Source organism: Lontra canadensis, unplaced genomic scaffold, assembly GCF_010015895.1.
Source record: "Lontra canadensis isolate GAN:19392208 unplaced genomic scaffold, GSC_riverotter_1.0 scaffold12, whole genome shotgun sequence".
Classification (NCBI taxonomy): Eukaryota; Metazoa; Chordata; class Mammalia; order Carnivora; family Mustelidae; genus Lontra; species Lontra canadensis.
In genome coordinates, this window is record NW_022631006.1 from 29,450,534 (window position 1) to 29,469,730 (window position 19,197).

The 19,197-nt window shown below is 46.9% G+C and overlaps 2 protein-coding genes across 4 annotated transcripts; both read left to right on the forward strand.

Annotated features, from left to right (window-relative positions):
- The first annotated feature begins 2,877 nt into the window (after window positions 1-2,877).
- METTL17 (methyltransferase like 17) lies at window positions 2,878-9,323 on the forward strand. The gene is made up of 14 exons (XM_032857101.1): window positions 2,878-2,978; window positions 3,098-3,251; window positions 3,333-3,467; window positions 4,373-4,454; window positions 4,910-4,991; window positions 5,315-5,388; window positions 5,837-5,931; window positions 6,464-6,534; window positions 6,730-6,837; window positions 7,344-7,412; window positions 8,324-8,374; window positions 8,623-8,715; window positions 8,950-9,137; window positions 9,212-9,323. The coding sequence occupies exons 1-14, from the start codon at window positions 2,898-2,900 to the stop codon at window positions 9,321-9,323; spliced, it is 1,395 nt and encodes a 464-aa protein (XP_032712992.1). The 5' UTR covers window positions 2,878-2,897.
- Window positions 9,324-9,677: 354 nt separating this feature from the next.
- On the forward strand, window positions 9,678-13,342 carry SLC39A2 (solute carrier family 39 member 2). 3 transcript variants are annotated; one of them, XM_032856982.1, is made up of 4 exons: window positions 9,678-10,207; window positions 11,477-11,607; window positions 11,825-11,875; window positions 12,418-13,342. In XM_032856982.1, exons 1-4 carry the CDS (start codon window positions 10,099-10,101, stop codon window positions 13,045-13,047), a joined length of 921 nt encoding a protein of 306 aa, XP_032712873.1. In that variant the 5' UTR covers window positions 9,678-10,098; the 3' UTR covers window positions 13,048-13,342. The 3 variants fall into 3 exon arrangements, with proteins under 3 accessions (XP_032712873.1, XP_032712872.1, XP_032712874.1); XM_032856981.1 differs by having other exon boundaries at window positions 10,141-11,294; XM_032856983.1 differs by having other exon boundaries at window positions 10,141-11,294; window positions 11,830-11,875; window positions 12,418-12,516.
- Window positions 13,343-19,197: the final 5,855 nt, after the last annotated feature.

The following is a 19,197-nucleotide window of genomic DNA, read 5'->3' on the forward strand; positions in this document are numbered from 1 at the left end:
AGCTCAGAGGCATGGGTACCATTCTTCAGGATCCAGTGTGCTTATTGAACAAGAGAGCTCTAAATGATACTGTGTCCCAAACAGGAAAAATACAGGGTTCCAGCAACCAAAGAGCAGAAGCAGAAGTGACTCCACTTACCACACCCACTGACCAACTGGGAAATTTTGTACTTTCTTCTCTGTAACTCTGGGTTCTGCAGGGCCAAAGGTCCAGGTCCCCAGAGCAGATGCACCCTTAATCTTTAAAAAAAATCTTAAAAAAAAAATGTGGAGAGGCACCTGAGTGGCTCAGTTGGTTAAGTGTCTGCCTTCAGCTCAGATCATGATCTCAGCGTCCTGAGATCCAGCCCTGCATGGGGTTCCCTGCTCAGCAGGGGACATGCTTCTCCCTCCCCCTGACGCTCCCCCTGCTTGTGCCCTCTCTCTCTCTGTAAAATAAATAAATAAAGTCTTAAAAAAAAAAAACAAACCATGGAGTTAACAGACTGTCAGGGTTAAGTAGTCCTTATTAGCAAGAGGAAGGATATAGGGCTGCTTTTACACAATGAGGCCAGACAGGATTTCGTGTAGAACCCAAGCGATCTATTTGGGTGCTTCCTAGAATTCCCATGCTCCATTGTAACTGTGAATATGTGCGTTCAGCAATCTCAGCCAGAGAAAGATATGACTGTCAAGGGTTTGGACGCCTCAGGAATGAAGGTTTGGGTCATAATACCAGGCAAGCCACTAAGACCTGAGGACATGTAGTGGAGAGTGAGGGGAAATTAGAATTCATAGTAAAGGAGGGAGTGGATGAGGGCTAGTTGCAGCCCTGAGATCAACTGCAGTGATAGTGGCTATAATTTGCCGCATTAACCTCCTTCTTCTAAGTTTCTCTTTAGGAACAGAGGCCTATATGAAGGTTGAAGGAATTGTCCCTTGAACCCGTCTAGAAAAGTAGATCTGTGTGGCTCTAGGCAGCTATGAAAATGCACTCCTCAGATCTCCTGCCATGGGGATCATAATTGACGATGGCCCCAATTGCCACGCTGAATCTGCTACACTTCCCATGGGCTGTCCTCAAAAAATCAGTGCAGCAGGGATAATAAGTCATCCCTGTCTCTGCCCAATGCAGGACACCTCTAATGTTGGGCTCAAAGATTCTCCTGGCCTGGCTGAAACTCTTAGAACTGTGCGTATCCAACCTGTTTTACTTCCCGCCCTCTTTCACAGAGCTCAAACTTGATTCTCACTCTAACAGTTCTTCCTGCCTCCTCTGGTTTCCTCTTCCTTTCCCCCCTCACAGGACTCCTTCCAGAGCACTCAGATTATAAAGCCAAAGTCTCCTTTATTAGAATCGAAGCTTACTAACCTAAACGCAAATCAGACACTTAACTCTCTGATGGATATAGTTCCCCATATTTTACCCCAATATTATTATATTTGGACTCTTGCAGTTGCAGCAAAGACAATACTTTCACCCATCCAGTCAACAGATACCAAAAAGTTAACATGTTCCATAGTTGACCAATATGTTTGCTAACAGAATCAAGAGGGCACACAACCCAGTGAGTTCATTTTAATGCTATATGTTAATTTAACACTTCAGGACATTTACCATATTGTTCCCAGTTAACTTGCTAAGTTACATTCCAAGGGCCAACAATATCCGGTAGAGTATATGTTTAAAGGTGAAGCTTGGACTTTAAACTGCCCAAGTTTATTCTTTTATTTTTATTTTTAAAAAGATTTATTTATCTATCTATCTATATAGCACGTGAGTGGGGGGAGAGACAGAGGGAAGGAGAGAATCTCAAGCAGATTCCCCGCTAAGCGGGGAACCCAATATCACAACGCTCCGATGACGACTTGAGCTGAGATCAGGAGTCCCTGCCTCAACCAACCTAGCCACTCAGGGGCCCCTACAAGGCCCAAGTTTAAATCTAATTGTCATCTAACAAGGTTTGCGATCTTGGGCGTGATATTTAACCATTTGAATACTCACTTTTTTCAACTGCAAAATGGTGTTAACAGAATGTATCTCACAGATAGCAGGAACTAAATGTGGTAATATTATGTAAATGCGCTTACCCACCTATCAGGTATGTTCTAAGTGTTAGCTACTTATCTAAGAGACATCTTAGATCTTAGATAAATACACGTCAGGCATCTGCTGACATGTAGCAGTTGTTTTTTTTTTTAAGATTTTTCTTTATTTATTTAAGAGACAGATCACAAGTAGGCAGAGAGGCAGGCAGAGAGAAAGAGAGGACGAAGTAGGCTTCCGGCTGAGCAGAGAGCCCGACGTGGGACTCAATCCCAGCACCCTGAGATCATGACCTGAGCTGGTCAGAGGCTTAACACTCTGAGCCACCCAGGCACCCCCTAAGAGGACAGTTTAATATGGAGAATAATATGTCAAAACAAACAAACAAAAAATTTGTATCTATTAACTATTAATTTCTGTTATCTTGGGTTGCCTAAATTTGGGTTTTTCTTATCTTTTATCTTTCCATTACTGAATTCTCCCGTTCTCACACACAGGGACAAAAAATCCCAAGACTTCAGAGGTTCTCCAGAGAGAGAAGCAAGGAACGCAGGTAGGTAATACATCCGGAAATAGTCTTTTCCTGTCTATGGCGCTTCTCTAGAGAGCCCAGAAAAGGGCCCGTCCCCTCCCCGCCCCTCGACTTCGGAACGTCGAGACCAAACCCAGCACAACCTTGACTCCACTTCGCCGTGGACTGCTTACGCAGGAACCCAGGGCCAAACCCCACCCACGTACCGTTATCCTCCGAGGTGATTTATATATCGGTTGTTTATTGGCTACTAGAAGCACTCGCTCTTCTCATTGGCTGACACTGCTCCGGGCGCGTCACGGGTCTCATCATTTCCGTTTCCTGCTCGCCCCCGGTACCATGGCGACCGTGAGGGGAATGAGGCATCTGCAGACATGTAGCAGGTGGCGCCGCGGCAGTGGAGAAGCTCCCCAGTCTCGCGTGAGTGTCTGCTTTCCCTGCTCTCGGAGAAACTCTGGGTCTCAGGGATAGCCTCTTCCTTAGCGAAGGCCAGAGCCTTTCCTCTGCCCCGCAATCAGCTTTTCTTTCCCCGCCTGCAGACGCTCGCTGCCGTCGTTCCGGGCATATCCCAGGTCGATAACAATTCCGACTTTCTGGGAAAGACGCCCCATCGCCGGCACCCCGGCATCTTGCACCTGCCATGCATAGAGGTGCCGCCAGCACTGGCTGCCGCTGCTCAGTTCCTGCTGCTCGGTGAGTAACGGTGGGAAGCGGAAACCCGAGAAGCAAAAACTGGGTCTGCATTAAGTGATGCGTTTCATCTTTGGCCCCTAGAGAGCTCGATGCCCAATGTGGAGAAGCAGGTGCAAGCACTGACCAATTATCTGTGGAGCCGGCGTTTACCTGTAGAGCCTCAGGAGTTGCAAAGACGGGCTGTCCAACTTGAGAAGAAATTCCTGGAATATCCAGGTGGGGCCTAAGAATAAAGAGTAGGCCCAATTGAAATACCGGTGGGAAATTAAGAGCAAGGAATAATTTTACAGATATGTTTGAGTATCTGTGACAAACAGATACTGCGGTTTCCTGTTTGATTTTCTGGCCGGAGCTGCTTGTTACAGTGATGCCTTGCTAAAACAGAATAGTTTCCGAGGTTGCTCTTGGGACTTTTGTAAAGGTCAGCAAGGTACTTCAGTATCCGTCAAAATCTAGGTCTTCGGGTTTTTTTTCCTGCAGATCCATTGGATTAGGACGGTTAAAGTTTTTATTAAAGTGAAATAAAATCCCTGTATGGCTCCCTGTCCAGTACTGAAACGCTCTTCAGGGATAGGAGAATGAGTATAACTCATCAAGTTATTTTCATGAATGTGAGCTCCTTAATACTACAGACCTGCCTTTTATTCATCTTGTGTTCCCTGCGCTTCCCACAGTACCTGGTTCATAGGTGCTCAGTAGATAAAATAGTACTGAGCAGAACACAATCCTGAGATGAGATTTTTGAAACCCCTTTCTTCCCTCTAGGAATATTGGAGATGTCACGTACTAAAGTTTAGGGGGACCTGAGGAAATCCACAAAATATTGTCCTTACCCTATCCTTTTAAATCTTTGAGACACTTCCCTTTAAAAGAGAGCAAAGCCTGTGGGATGGTTTTGATCTTGTTGAATAAACTGCTGGTAGAGACAAAATACTGTCTCATGCATTCTGGTGGTAATGGTGGTGGTTGCTGTTATTCTTACCCAAAATTTTTCTCTAGATTTGGCTTTTTCTTAAGCTTTGAGATTTTGCTTAAGGGGAAGGATGGATCTCAGCATATTCAGATATTGGATCTGAGCCCTGGTTTCCTAGGTCCTCACTCAGTTCTTTTTCTCACCACAGACTTAGGTCAATTGGAGGAGAAACTTCGTGAAGCTGTGCTGCGAGCCCTGCGCAAAACTACATACCATTGGCAAGAACTGGGGTAAGGGGGGCTAGAAGGGCTGCAAAAAAAAAAAAAAAATCTTGTCTCTAGGAGGAGACTGGGGAAGTACTATTATACAATTCCTGTTTGAAAAGCCTACCTGGTTTGTAACTCAGGACTTCTCTTTTTTTTTTTTTTTTTAAGATTTTATTTATTTGACAGAGATCCCAAGTAGGCAGAGAGGCAGGCAGAGGGGGGGGGGAAGCAGTCTCCCCACTGAGCAGAGAGCCCAATGTGGGGCTCGATCTCAGGACCCTGGGATCATGACCTGAGCCGAAGGCAGAGACTTTAACCCACTGAGCCACTCAGGTGCCCCAGGACTTCTCTCTTTTAAGGAGTGAAAGTACTGAGCTGGAGGAGCCCTTTCCAAAGATTTCATTCCTAAAAATCTAGAAGGTTAACTATGCGATGGAGGTTATTTCCTGGTAGGTGTGACTCTCTGGTTTTTCTGGCAGCTACAATGAGAGCCTGAGCCTGGTATATATGGCAGCAAGACTGGATGGTGGCTTTGCAGCAGTCTCCAGGGCATTCCATGAGGTGAAAGCCCCTCAGCTTCCAACCTGTTACCATCAGTTCCCTTATCCATAAAGTAGTCTCCTGGGGTATGGTTCTTGGGAAATTGCATGTCCTTTTTTTTTTTTTTTTTTTTTTTTGAGAGGCTCTCTTTATTCTCTGAAAGGGTTTCATGACCCAAGGGATGTTTAAAATCATTGTTCTAGGAAGTTCCCAGTCTATAAAGTATTTACCTTATATCTCAAAAAACATTCGCATCTCATCTGCTCTGTCATGGTCCCCTAATTCATAGTGGCCCTAAATAAGGGTCTGCTTCCCCTACTGTGGAGTGTTATATATTTCTTCAGATCCAGGCTAGAGTTCCAGAGTTCCAGCCTCAAACCTTAATGGATTTTGGCTCGGGTACTGGTTCTGTCACTTGGTAAGTATCTTACTGTCTCTGTCAATTCTAGCTCTACAGGGCCATGTGTATAACATTCCAAGAGACTAGGGAACCAGAGGGAGAATAGGAAATTTAGGAACTAGAATGTTTCTTCGCTCAGATTAGGTAAGGCATAAGAAAGTATATGGATTAGGGCCAGAACTTAAAGAAACTTCAAGTGAAAAAAGACCCATGTTTAGAAAGATAAAAAAGGAAAGGAATTTAGTCTAGGGCATAGCACCAAGATTTTTTTTTACCTACAAGTAGTTTTTTTGAGTCTGCCCTTTTTTAAGGAGTAGTAAATGAAGTAAGAAAATAACACTGTTGGTTTTTCCAACCATTTTAAGATAATATTCTGTTTCCCAGGGTTGGGGTTGGGGGCAGAGGGATCTCTTGTAGGGATGACTCTTTGTTGTGAGAAATGGTGATTTATATTTTGCCATCTTAGGGCTGCTCATAGTGCTTGGGGCCAGAGCCTACGTGAATATTTGTGTGTGGACAGCTCAGCTGCTATGTTGGTTTTGGCAGAAAAGTTACTGAAAGGTGAGGACAAAAGATAAGGAAGGGTTTCTTCAAAGTTGAAGGAGTTAAGCAGAGAATGAAAAAGTTGTTTTATTGGGGAGTAGAGGAAGGCTGAAAGTTAAAGATGAGTCTGATTTCTTTCCAGTGTTGTGGTCAAGCAGAGGGTTGTAGAGGCCTTTGCTGGACTGTGGGGGGATTGGGTAAGATAAACAGGACAGGCAACCCAGTGTTTCCCTGCCCTTTCTTTTTGTTTTTGTTTTTAAGATTTTATTTATTTGAGAGAGAGAGAGAGAATATGAGCCAGAGTAGGGGCAGAGGGAGAAACTGACTCCCCACCAAGCAGGGAGTCCTACCACAGAGCCTGTTGCAGGGCAGAGCGCTCAATCCCCGGACCCTGGGATCATGACCTGAGTCAAAGATGGGCGCTTAAGCACCTGAGCCACCCGGATGCCTGGTGGTTTTTTTTAGCCTTGGGACCCTATTTCTTATTGAGAGATCACTTCAGTTTATACCTGTACACTCAAAGTTGCTGCGCCTCTGCTTTACTCCACAGGTGGTTCAGAATCTGGGGAGCCTTATGTTCCAGGTGTCTTCTTCAGACAGTTTCTACCTGTATCACCCAAGGCAAGTGCCAATGTTTAGAGTGTTAAATGTGGAATTTGGCAGATGGAAAACCGTGGCTTCAGCTTTGCAACCCAGCCTTGAGTGTTAGAAGATAAAACAAAAGAAATATAAGGGGATAGAACTTTGTTAGGTTCTTGGAAGGAGGGTCGGGAGTGGGGATGTCAGGTCTCTCACGTTCCTTTTCTTGATTCTCAGGTACAATTCGATGTGGTGGTATCAGCCTTCTCCTTAAGTGAGCTTCCCAGCAAGGCTGACCGCACTGAACTAGTCCAAACCCTATGGCGCAAGACAAATCATTTTCTGGTGAGCTGAAATTCCTTTTTCCCTTCAAGTTTTAAAGCAGTGTCATGGGTTTCATGCATTTCCTTCTCTCCATCGAAACTTGCATTTATTCTTTTTTTTAAGTGTGTTTTTTTGTTTTGTTTTTAAATATTTTATATGTTTATTTGTCAAAGAGAGAGAACACAAGCAGGGTGATAGGCAAGCAGAGGGAGAAGCAGGCTTCCCACTGAGCAAAGAGCGGGAGGTGGGGCTCCATCCCAGGACCCTGGGATCATGACCTGACCTGAAGGCAGACACTTACCCGACTGAGCCACCTAGGCATTCCAAAACTTGTGTTCATTCTTGACCATTTTTATCATGCATAGATCCCTTTGTCCCTCTTTTAGGCTCTCCATTCCCATCTTATGTGGAGATGGCCCTTTTCTTTAGGGCCCTCTGCTGCATCTGTTAATGTTCTTACAGAGCTTCTAGCATTTATGTTTTCATGTAATTCAAAGCTTATGCTTATTTTCCTTTTTTGTGAACAGGTATTGGTAGAGAATGGAACAAAAGCTGGTCACTGCCTTCTCATGGATGCCAGGGACCTCGTCCTTAAGGTAAGAGTCTTTCTCCTTCTTTCACTCCTGTCCCACCATCTGTCAGTGGTCACTGCTGCTCTCTTAAGACTGAAGAGACTCTGTCATACAATGGTAAGGGTGACTCTCAGGATATTAGGCATATAAAGTTGTTATGATATTGGGTAGTGATTAGCAAACCAGGACCTGTGGATCAAATCTGGCCTGCCACCTATTTTCATATGTGCCATGCTTATTGGTATGTCTCTTGTCTCTGGCTGCCCCTTTTTTTTTTTCTTTTTTTTTTTTTTTCTTTTTTTTAAGATTTTTGTTTGTCAGAGAGAGAACACAAGCAGGGGGAGCTGCAGGCAGAGGGAGCTGCAGGAAGAGGGAGAAGCAAGCTCCCTGCTGAGCAAGGAGCATGGTGTGGAACTCAATCCCAGAACCCTGGGATCATGACCTGAGCTGAAGGCAGATGCTCAATCAACTGAGCCACCCAGGTGTCCTGTCTAAGGCTGCTTTCATACTATAAACAGCAAAGTTGAATGGTTGGGACAGAAACAGATTTTGCCTACTCTCTAGGCCTTTAAAAAAGAGTAAGTGCTCCAACCCCTGATCCAGGGCATTGCTAAGCCAAGAACCTTATCTTTTGGGGACAGTATGAGCCAGTGTATAATCATAAATTTAATTGTCCTGGAGTGGGATCTTTTTGAGAGTAGAGGTTGCTGACAAGGGAAAGCACCATACTATGTGCCAAGTTCCTGCTTTTCTCTACTACAAAGAGAAGGTTCTTTGTTTGGAGTATTAGTGAAGCAGCCAGCTTAACTCAAGGAGCCTAGTTAATAATTATCAGAATTGAATGTTAAAGGAGTCCTCAGTTTACTGAGTACAGAGATTGAGTTATGAGACTAGACCCCTCAGACCCAGCTTAATTTTTTTTTTTTTTATTTTAGGGAAAAGAGAAGTCACCTTTGGACCCTCGACCTGGCTTTGTCTTTGCCCCAGTGAGTATTACTTCTGCCTCTCCCAGCCTGCAAAGATGTAAACTCAGCTGTGGCCAGGAAAAGTGAGAGGGTAAAGCTAAGCCACCCTCTACTATTTTGTGTCCCTATTCAGTATCTTTCTTAGTTGTTGCCGTGGCTCTCCCTGCCTCCAGCTCCTATGTTCCCATTGCCCTAGCCCTTCTTAACTCTGTCACTCTTTGTTTTTCAGTTGTATGATTCTCTGGGTTTTTTTGTCTGTGTGTTCACAGTGTCCACATGAACTTCCCTGTCCCCAGTTGACAGCCTCTAAGCCCCTGGCCTGTAGCTTTTCTCAAGCTTACCACTGCATCCCCTTCAGCTGGGTATGTTTCCTGGGAATGTTAGGGCAGGGAGAAAGTAGTCTAGAGGAACAGGATGATAAGGAGTCAGAGGTGGGAGGAGTTAGAGAAGTCAGAGAAGAGCCTGGAGGTTTGCAGGCCTGGATGTACATGGATTATAGAATCTGAAAAGTTCTGCAGGGATGGGGGGAGGGGGGATCACAATTTTTTTCACCATCTCTTTTTTCTCCAAATAGTCTCTCTATATCCTTATCTTAGAACAAGAAGAAGCAAAAAGATGAAAAGTTCTCAATGGTAATTCTTGCCCGGGGGTCTCCAGAGGAGGCTAATCGCTGGCCCCGTATCATTCAGCCTGTCCTTAAACGGCCACGCCATGTGCATTGTCACCTGTGCTGTCCAGATGGACATATGCAGCATGCTGTGATCACAGCCCGCCAGCATGGCAGGTATAAAGAGTGTGACCAAAATTAGGGGGAGGTGGCAAGAACCTACAGCCCACATTGACACCTCTTTTCCATAGGGATTTGTATCGTTGTGCTCGAGTCAGCTCCTGGGGAGATCTTTTACCTGTGATCACGCCTTCAGAGTCGGAGCTTCCTCTGTCCCCTGCTGACAACCCCCCTGGGAGTTGACAAGGAGGTGTAACAAGGATTTTCTTACTTAGGCCTGCCAAGGCTGAAGCTCCCTGGTTTCAAGGGTGGGAGTGCTGGCAGCCCTATGTATGTTGGTTTGAGGCTTTAATAATAATAAAAAGTTTTCAAAGAGTAAAAATGGATCTTGTGATTCCTAAAAGATTACAGAGGTCAGTTGTCATGTTCAGTCCTATAGCAGAGAGAATTCTCAGATATTCAGTGCCTTATCTTCCCACACAGGTTGCAAGCTTTTGAGATACTGCTTCTACCAGAGACCAGGACTTCCCAAGGAAATAATCCGGAGCAGTAGGGAAAGCCACCCCCAGTCTCTGAGCGCTGTCTTGGCATGTGTCACAGTTGTTTGGTGGCTACCTAAATAGAGGAGCCGGGCTGCCTAGCCTCTGTGTTTTTCTCCCTCCCTTCCTTCTGTCTTTCTCAGGGTTCATCAACTCCTCCAGAGTTTGCCTGATACATTTACCTCAAGAGCCGATCCCATCAAGACTGAATTTTCCATCTCTACCCCTGTAGCTCCAGGCAGGATCCTTCCATTTGTTCATTTCTCAGATTTTTGCTAGGCCTTGCTATTTCAGAGCTAGAGAACCTTTCTTTGTCTTAAAATTCTCAGGCCCTCTCCCCTAGTACACATGGTTCTGACTTACCGTGGCTTGATTTTCAAATTTTCAACTTTAAGATGATGTGAAAGTGAGGCACATTCAGTAGAAGCCAGACTTTGAATTTTGAATTTGGCTCTTCTCTCAGGTCAGCAGTATGTGGTATGATAGTCCCTTGTGATGCTGGGCAGCCGCAGCGCCCAGGCAATCGCTCCATCACAAGGGTAAACGGCTGGCGTACTTCTAACCATTCTGGTTTTCACTTCCAGGACAGTATGTGGTAAATTACATGAGATATCAGCACTTTATTACAAAATAAGACTTTGATTAAATTATTTTGCCCAACTGTGGGCTAATGTAAGTGTTCTGAGCACATTTAAAGTTAGTCGAAGCTAGGATTGGTACCTTATGTATACTAAATGCATTTCAACCTAGGAGGTTTCCAATTTAGGCTGGGCCCATTGGAACATCACCCCATCATAAGTTGTGGTAGATATGTATGTATCCAGAAACGGGCACAGTCAAAAGTTGGAACAACATCAATATTGTAATACTAGAAATCTCAACTCCCCACTAGAAATTGCCATGCCTGGAGCTATTTCTCTGAGGTTACAGGAGAGGGGAGGCCCCTCATCTACTAGTTTTCACAGAGTGGCGGGTGGCGGTACCACCTCTCAGCCCCACCTCCTACCCGAAGGTGGCCCCAAATCCCCTCTGAAAAGGTAGGGTTCAGATATCAGCATAACAACCTACAAGACATAGGGTGGGGTGGAGAAGGTTTGGGAGTCTTAGATCAAATGTCTTAAATAAGGCAGGACCAGGTGTCCCCAGTACAAAACAGCTGGGAAGGACCTCCATAGACTCCCATTTTGGATTAGACCAGCACCAGGCATGAAAGAAGACTGTCCACAGCATTTGGATTAGTCATGGCAGTGAAGAGGAGAAGACACACAGCACAGGCTGTGCCTGGCAGGGAGTCTGGAGTTTCTGGTTTCCCAGTTCTGGAAGGCGTGAGCCAGGGGAGGGGCCTCCTGGTAGGGGGAGGGCGGGAATCTGAGGCAGGGCCCCAGTCAGCTATGCAAGGCTGCGCAAGCAGAGGCAACACAGAACAGGAGGATCCCATCGCCTTCCTGGAGCTCGGGAGAGGAGATACTCCAGCTTTGATCGCCTACTTCCACACTCCTGCTCGAAGATCGTAACTCCCATTTGCTATTCTGAAGCATCTGCTTATCCTGTACCCCAAGGATGGAACCACAGCTAGGAGTGAAAATTGGCTGCTTCTTTACCCTGCTGATTCTCACCCTGGTCTGTGGCCTTATTCCCATCTGCTTCAAGTGGTTCCAGATTGATGCTGCCACAGGTACAGCCCTGCTGCTGCCGGCCCCATAACCTCAGCCTGACTATGGCCATGTCACCTATCCTGATGCCTTGCTCCGAGGCTCTCACCATCCCCAAGCTGGGGAGATTGGGTGCCACATGCTTGCTCTTTTGTCACATTTTCTATCTCATCGCCAACTGGATTGTAACTCCTCGTTTTCTTAGGTCGTCACCGCCGGGTCCTCAGCCTCTTGGGCTGCACCTCTGCTGGTGTTTTCCTGGGAGCAGGGCTCATGCACATGACTGCTGAAGCCCTGGAGGGAATTGACTCAGAGATTCAGAAGTTTAAGATGCAGGTGAGCAGCAGAAATGGTAAGCAGCAGGGCTGTGAGGTCAGAATGATGAGGGGGGAAGATGACAGAGCTGAGGACAAGGGTGTAAGGACAAGCAAGAGGACTCTTTCTGGCATGGTGAACACCAGTCACATTGGACTTTAGGGAAAGTGAGGGAGCTGAAGGGGCAGGACAGGAAGCTGAGCTGCTCCCCACCTGATTTCTGCTTTTCTTTCTCTAGAACAGGACAGAAAGGGAGGGAAATGCTTCTGATGATGCTGATTCAGCTCAGGTAAGTATCTCCCACCAGTCCCTCCCTAGTGGGGGAGGAGAACCTCCCGGACCCTTTTGAGGGGAGTATGTGAGGAAACCAGGGATCCCCTCTGCTCCTCAGCTCAGATAGCACAGAGGAAAGGAGGAGCCCACCCAATCCATTTGGGTTTGTAGAACCCCAGAAAAAGCTCTGCTTTACTTTTTTGTTCTTTCTCCATCCCTTTGACATGCCTCACATTCTTTTCCCATATTACTAACCCTATTACTCTGGTGTCCCTTAGTCCCTCAGGGATTCTTCTCGTTGCTGTCCATACCTGCTCTTGGCTTTATTCCCCTGCCCTTCTTTATGCCCAATATGCTGCATCAATCTGGAAGCATCTGAAGCGATGGGAATAAGGCCACAGACCAGAGGGAGAGCCAGCAGGGCAAAGAGTTGGCCAATTCTTACTAACTAGGCATAGTCCCACATTTCCCATTCTCTTTAGTCTCCCACTCCCATGGACACCCAGCGTCCTTGCTTCTCTTCCCTTCCTACCTCACAGACCCTCTTTCTGTTCCTAGATGGAGTATCCCTACGGAGAGCTCATCATCTCCCTGGGCTTCTTCTTTGTCTTCTTTCTGGAGTCGCTGGCACTGCAGTGCTGTCCTGGGGCTGCTGGAGGAACGACAGTGCAGGAGGAGTGGGGTGGGACTCATGTCCTTGAACTCCACAGCCATGGACCCCCACCCTCACCCTCAAAGGGCCCCTTTCGGGCCCTCGTCCTCTTGCTCTCGCTCTCCTTTCACTCAGTGTTTGAAGGGCTAGCCGTGGGGCTGCAGCCAACAGTAGCAACCACCATTCAGCTCTGTCTTGCTGTCCTGGCTCACAAAGGGCTCGTAGTGTTTGGGGTTGGACTGCGGCTGGTGCGAATAGGCACTAGGTCACGATGGGCCATGTTGTCCATACTGTCATTAGCTCTCATGTCCCCCATGGGCCTAGTCCTGGGGCTGGCTGTGACCCAAGGGGACTCTAAAGTGGGGCAGGGCTTAGCCCAGGCTGTGTTAGAAGGTGTGGCAGCCGGCACCTTTCTGTATGTCACCTTCTTGGAAATTCTTCCCCGGGAGCTAGCTGGCCCTGAGGCCCCTCTGGCCAAATGGGGCTGCGTAGCCGCTGGTTTTGCCTTCATGGCCTTTATTGCCTTGTGGGCCTGAGAGATTCCTGATTTTTCTGATGGGCCTATCTAGCATGGCCTTCCTACCCTTGGGAGACACTTCCCAAATGGGTTTGGCCCTCCACTGAGACTAAGTGACATTCATTAGGCATCACCCTCATGAACTGGACCACAGCTTTCTCCTACATGAGAATCCATTTCTCCAGGACTGAGAAGAGGACGTTTAGGTTGAGTGCCTCTAAATTGGAGAATTGATATGAAGACCATCACTCTAGATTTAACTCTTGTCCCATTTTTGCTACTGTGTATAATAAAATGTCCATTTTACCCTTCCCCTTCAGTCATGCTATACTTCATTTCTCCAGGTAGCCTAGGAGCTGCCTGGTACAGGAAGTGATGGAGTGGGGAATGGAAAAGCTGACTGTTGGATATTGTATTTTCTTCTGGAATCCAGCCCCCTAGCCATTCTTCCAGTTGCAGGCCATGCCCTCCACACATGGGAGCATTGCTGAAATTCCAGCAACCTACTCCTGCCTTGCCCACAGGTGTTGAGAAACTGAGCTGGAGTTCCCAGCATTTAGAGAGAAGAGGTGTAAAAACAGAAACCACGAGATCTAGATTTTTTCCTATGCTAACCACACCCACTCCACTCCCAATAGCTATTATTGGCCAGCCACAGTGTGTCCAGCAGACTCTCGAGATCAGGCTAAACAGAGCCTCCTTCCATCTGGTTCCTATTTTTCACACTGAGCCCTGCGTAGCCTCAAGGATGCTGTGGCTCTTCTTTAAGCCTCTGTCTCCATCCAGCTGCCTTGTGCTGAGGGATTAAGAAGCAGTGTGTTTGGAGAGGGAGAAAGGCACCAGATAAATACCTAGGGTGATTACCAGGTTTTGCCACAACTTAGTGGCTTTCCTGCTGCCTGCTCTACCTGCCGCTCTGCCTCCAGCCCCTCCCCACTAGGCCATCTTTCAGTGTGAGGAACCCCTACAATGTGTTGCTTCTCTTAAAAACTATGAAGGACAAATACAAAGCTGATTATCTGCTGTTGCCCAGTGCCCTGACCCATGAAATGGAGGAATATCTCACACTTCATGGAGAAGGAGGGGAGAGAAGATGCACCCCATGAGCTCAGTCGCTCTCCCCACTTTGCCCCTTCTGATACTCTCAGTGCGGAAGCCCAAGTCATCTTCACGTGGACAAAGTCTCCTGAGTGTCCTTGTCACAGTTGCCTCCTGTCCATCAATTGCCCTCCCCACAAACTAAGATACGCATACCTTCTCACAAGCCCAGCCAACGCACCCAGGCATGAGTGAGAAGGCAAACTTGAGGCAAAACTAACTACAAATATCTGATACAGGAAACAAGTTCGCCGAAGCACCATCCCATTCTGTTTTCTCTTCAGCATGAAGTAATGGATTTCATTCTCCAGACAGTGCCTCGCATGTAATAATCACAGCAGAGTCTCCACACGGAGCACCTGCTGTGTGCCAGGTGCTGTACTATCGCCCTCATAGACACTATCCTGCCTTCGTGACCCCACCAGGTAGATCTTATCCCCATCGCAAGTGGAGGGAAGCACATGCAGAAAAGGTAAATAACTAGATCGCATAGCTAGCTGGGCTTCCAACCTGTGTTTCTCTGATTTTAAGAAAAGCTCAAATATCCAGATTCTCTCCTCCTTTACCTTACCTTTACCTCCTGATCTTATGTGTCAGGGGCTCAGAGGAAGCGAGAGCACATTGGAGAACTGAGGCAAGTTGCATAAAGGGAGACTGTAGGGAGGTGTGGGCAGGGTTTGGACAGAGCCCAAACAGGACAGGTTTGGACAGACGGTGGTGCAATAGCCAAGAGCTGAGCAGCAACAATGCTGTGTCTGAGGCTGAGCCTGAACAATGCTGCTGCCCAGGCTGAAGAGGAGGGAACGGGGAGCAGAAACTAGAGGGGCCCATCCAGTAAGCCCTGCGGCCTTTGGTGGTGAGGTACACCCAGCCCACAGGGACTTGACCAGGAGGAAGCCAGAGGATGACCCTCCTCTTCCTCTCTGTCATCTGCTGCCAGCATCTCCTCTTGGTCATGCTAACTGAAGCCAAAGGACAAAAACATCTGATGGTCCGTGGAAGATAGGCCACCCTCATGAGGCACATCAAGAAATCTGGACGGGCAGATCCCGTATGCCATCCAATCCCTGCTGCCGTCCACCGCAGTGGTCTCCCCAGGAGTTTGGCGGGGGTGAAGTGGAAGGGATACAATTATACGGTCATTAGCTATTTCAGGGACAGAGGATTTATAGGGCTACAGAAAGGAGACTTGAGGAGAAGGACATCAGACTCTGGGGCTCTTCAGATGTTTCTGGGTCACCTATGCTATCAGCATCAGAGGGAAATGAGCAGAGGGTGGGAGATTTCAAGCACAAGTGAGTCATGCACTTTTTGCCTCCTCCCATCCCGGGAGCCCTTACATTTACCTTCAGCCACCTCTGCTTTCAGCCATCAGTGCTTTCTCTCCTTCATGAGCACTTCCTTTCCTCTCCCAACAACTTACCAACCCCAACAGGAACCATCTTCATTTCAAACCGTATCGTTGCAAGAGCGGGAATAAAGCTAGAGAATGGCTCCTTAGAACCTCAGGATCAGGGCGCCTGGGTGGCTCAGTTGGTTAAGCGTCTGTCTTTGGCTCGGGTCATGATCTCAGGGTCCTGGGGTGGGGCTCCCTGCTCGGTGGGGAGTCTGCTTCTCTCTCTCCCTCTACCCCTCCCCCCTGCTCATGCTTTCCCTCTGTCTCTCTCTTTCAAATACATAAATAAAATTTTTTAAAATCAGGATCAAATAAAAAAAGGACCAATCAGAGCATTTTCCAAAGCTCTGAATCCCCAGCCAGGAGTCTGAGAGGGCTATAAGGGAGCAGATGAATGTGACGTCAAGTGAGTCTGCAGTGAGAAGGATGGAATGAAAATGGGCATGAGAACCACGGACTGGAGGGAGAGCTGAAGTAGTCGGGCCAAGACAACTGGAAACCAGAGTCATGAGCGAACCTTAACTCATTCAGCCTTAAGAAATAGGTTATAACTGAAAACATTTAGAATCATTAAAGTTGAAAAAAAAATTTGAGGAAAGATGCCGGTTAGGAAAAAGGGTAAGAGAAGAAGCTAGTTGGAATAGTCACGAGAGAATTTATGTGGAACAGTTTTCAAGTCTCCTGAACCCCTGGGTCCTTTCCCCATCCCTTATTCTGCACCCCCACACATGTATATTTTACATATTTAAATAGAAAAAAAAAAAAAAAACAGAAGAATGAGACCTCCAACTGCTCTCTCACCTAGAGCCAGCTTTCCATTCTTGCACCAATAAATGGTTCTCTGAAGTAACCCTTTGGAGCTCCCCCACCTTCTTTTGTATACAAGCCGAGGCTTGGGTTTTTGCAGTTGAGAAGAGTTGAGGCACAGCATCAAAGAGAATAGAGGTTAGTGAGTATCCTGGGGCAGGATGGGAGGTCAGCCAAAGACCAGCACCTATGAACAAGAGGCATCCAGGAACAAAACCACAGAATTCCAGGCTAACTTGTGAGACAGTTTGCCCATTTCACCCCTCCCCTGAAGGACAGTTTTCCAGTGTCTTGCCTCCCTCATAGGAAACAGTGCTCTGGCTCCTGACTTTGGGTGATAGAGTACAAAGAACAGTTGCCAGAATTGGAGTGGGTTGGTATGTGTGAGTGGGAATGTGCCAACTGGCCAGACACCCTCATATTCCCTGCCCCTGGACCTCAGGGAGGGGCCTATGGCCACTAGCAAAGGTGAAACAAAAGGGGTGTAGACAGGTTGACACCCTTAGACCCCAGTCTGCAGGGATGCTTAAAGAGGCCAGTTGTTGATGATTTCCTTTTTATTTCAATTTCGTTACTATCTTTAGATATATTGAATGTCAAATACAAAATGCATTCTACTTTTACTATATAGTTATCCAATTTGGGGAAAATTGTAATGTGGGCGAGGAGAGAGGGTGCAAACAACCTAATTGCTCTGGGCACCATTTACCCTGACCACACCCCTGACCTCTAGTCAGAAATGATTCTCACTTTCCTGTTAGTCCCCAAATCTCTCTAGAAAGGCGGTGTCTCCCACGGTAGCATTTCCCTTAAGTATGTAAAGGAGTGCCCTTAAAGGTTAATATCTATCCCTCCTGCTGCAGTTTCACTGTTTTGTATGTAACTTCAGAGAATCACTCTTTATTTATTTTTTAAAAGATTTTATTTATTTATTTGACAGAGGGAGATCACAAGTAGGCAGAGAGGCAGACAGAGAGAGGAAAGCAGACTCCCCACTGAGCAGGAAGCCCGACACGGGGCTCGATCCCAGGACCCTGAGGGCTCGATCCCAGGACCCTGAGATCATGACCTGAGCCAAAGGCAGAGGCTTGAACCACTGAGCCACCCAGGCACCCCAGAATCACTCTTTAAAATCTCCTCATGAATCCAGAATTTTCATGCTGACCCCACGAGGGTCTCATCACCATATTCTTCTAGTTATATTCTCCTTCCCAGAGAACTCTGTCTTAGCTATCTTGAGCTTCTGTCCCTGAAGTCAGGAAAACACAGCCCTTGAGAATGACAGTAAGAAAGAAACAGGAGTCCTAAGCCTGAAGCAGAGACAATAAGTAGGGAGTTGGTGGTTCCGCTTCTATGAAGTCTGCTCACCTCTCTCCTGAGCTCTGATCTTAAGAACAGGCAGGAGCCACAGACCACTCCCTCCCTATGTAGTTACTACATAGAATCACAAAGAACACTGAGAGATACCAGAAGGGAAGCAGGCCCTGGAGAAAGTTAGGAAGAACCATGCCATCCACAGGAGGGCGCTGCACCCCAATGGGCTAGTGGGGACTGGGACCAACACAGTAAAGAGGTCAATCAAGGACAGCAAACCCCTTCTGCTTCCTCCCAGCAGAGAGCATCTCTCCCTCTTCCTAACTCTGGGGTTTCTTGTGCTGACACAACTATAGGAGAGAGACACACAGTCACCACCCACTTCATACACCAGCTCCCAGCAGATAAACACATATTTTCATTTCCTCCCAATTCTGAAGATTACCTTGCTAACAGTGTTTTCTGGCAAACATGCTGAGAAGACCTGCCTTCCCTTCCATAATGTACAACAACACCTTTGTTTAGTTTGTTGGTTTGTTTGTTTTAACTAGGCTTCACACCCAACATGGGGCTCAAACTTGCAACCCTGAGATCAACAGTGGTAAGCTCTATGGACTAAACCTGCCAAGTGCCCCTCACAACAGCACCTCTTGCTGGTCAAGGCTGTTGTTCATTGGAGTTCTCAGACTTTTCCTCATGTTTTGTTTAACTAGGAGCTAATTGGTCCAGTGATTCCAATTATGCTCTTTCTTTTCTTTAGGGTGGCATTTAAGCACTCTTTGCTTGCGGTCACCCAACACCCTTGCCATCAATAACTAGCTCTAGAACTCTGTAAGTCACTTAATACCCCTGCCCCCTTCTGATCCTGGCCTACTGCATTTAAAATAGACTCGGGCCTATGAGAGAGTGATGAAATGCTCAAGAGTCAATAACATATTCCATGCCTCACTTCCATGTCGGTGTGTCAGCACCAGACATCAAGCCACATTATAGTCCTCAGCTCAGTTTCATTGAGGAAAGCATGTCATTGTCTGTGGAGGTTCTATAAAGTAACCCAGCAAGTGGCCTTGTAATATTCCATCCATGGTACTCTTACCAATAATATAAAGTGCCTTCTCGTATTTTACTTCTTGTACCCCCAAGAGCCCAAGAATCGGCCTGCAACAGTCACAGTATCCAAAGTCCTCTCAATGAGTATTGTGCAGACTTGTTGAAACACTTCTCAGAGAACCACAAACATAATCTAATCAACACCCCATGTCCTTGGATTCATGGGGGAGGAGAACTCCTTAGAGGAAATCCTTCTTTGTCCTATTACTCTCCTGAAGGATTCTTCAGACTGGGACCAGCTATGAGCAAACCAACCTCTCTAGAAACTGGGTGAGGCCTGGCCTACTCATTGCACTGAACCATCTAAAATGGAATCTAGGTGCCCCCTAGGGAGGATCACCTGCAGGAAGGTGATCACAAGATGTCCTTGGACACTTCGGTCGGCATTCCATACTTCCTTCTTAAGATCATGATGTCGGTGATATCTCTGACATCCTATGGCAT

Bases quoted from the DNA above. Each gene is read 5' to 3' on its own strand.
- METTL17 (XM_032857101.1), top strand. From the start codon at position 2,898: ATGGCGACCGTGAGGGGAATGAGGCATCTGCAGACATGTAGCAGGTGG. The intron at 5,389-5,836 runs GTAAGTATCTTA...TTGCCATCTTAG, and splicing joins GGTACTGGTTCTGTCACTTG to GGCTGCTCATAGTGCTTGGG. The intron at 8,716-8,949 runs GTATGTTTCCTG...TCCTTATCTTAG, and splicing joins ACTGCATCCCCTTCAGCTGG to AACAAGAAGAAGCAAAAAGA.
- SLC39A2 (XM_032856981.1), top strand. From the start codon at position 11,180: ATGGAACCACAGCTAGGAGTGAAAATTGGCTGCTTCTTTACCCTGCTG. The intron at 11,295-11,476 runs GTACAGCCCTGC...TCGTTTTCTTAG, and splicing joins CCAGATTGATGCTGCCACAG to GTCGTCACCGCCGGGTCCTC. The intron at 11,608-11,824 runs GTGAGCAGCAGA...TTCTTTCTCTAG, and splicing joins TTCAGAAGTTTAAGATGCAG to AACAGGACAGAAAGGGAGGG.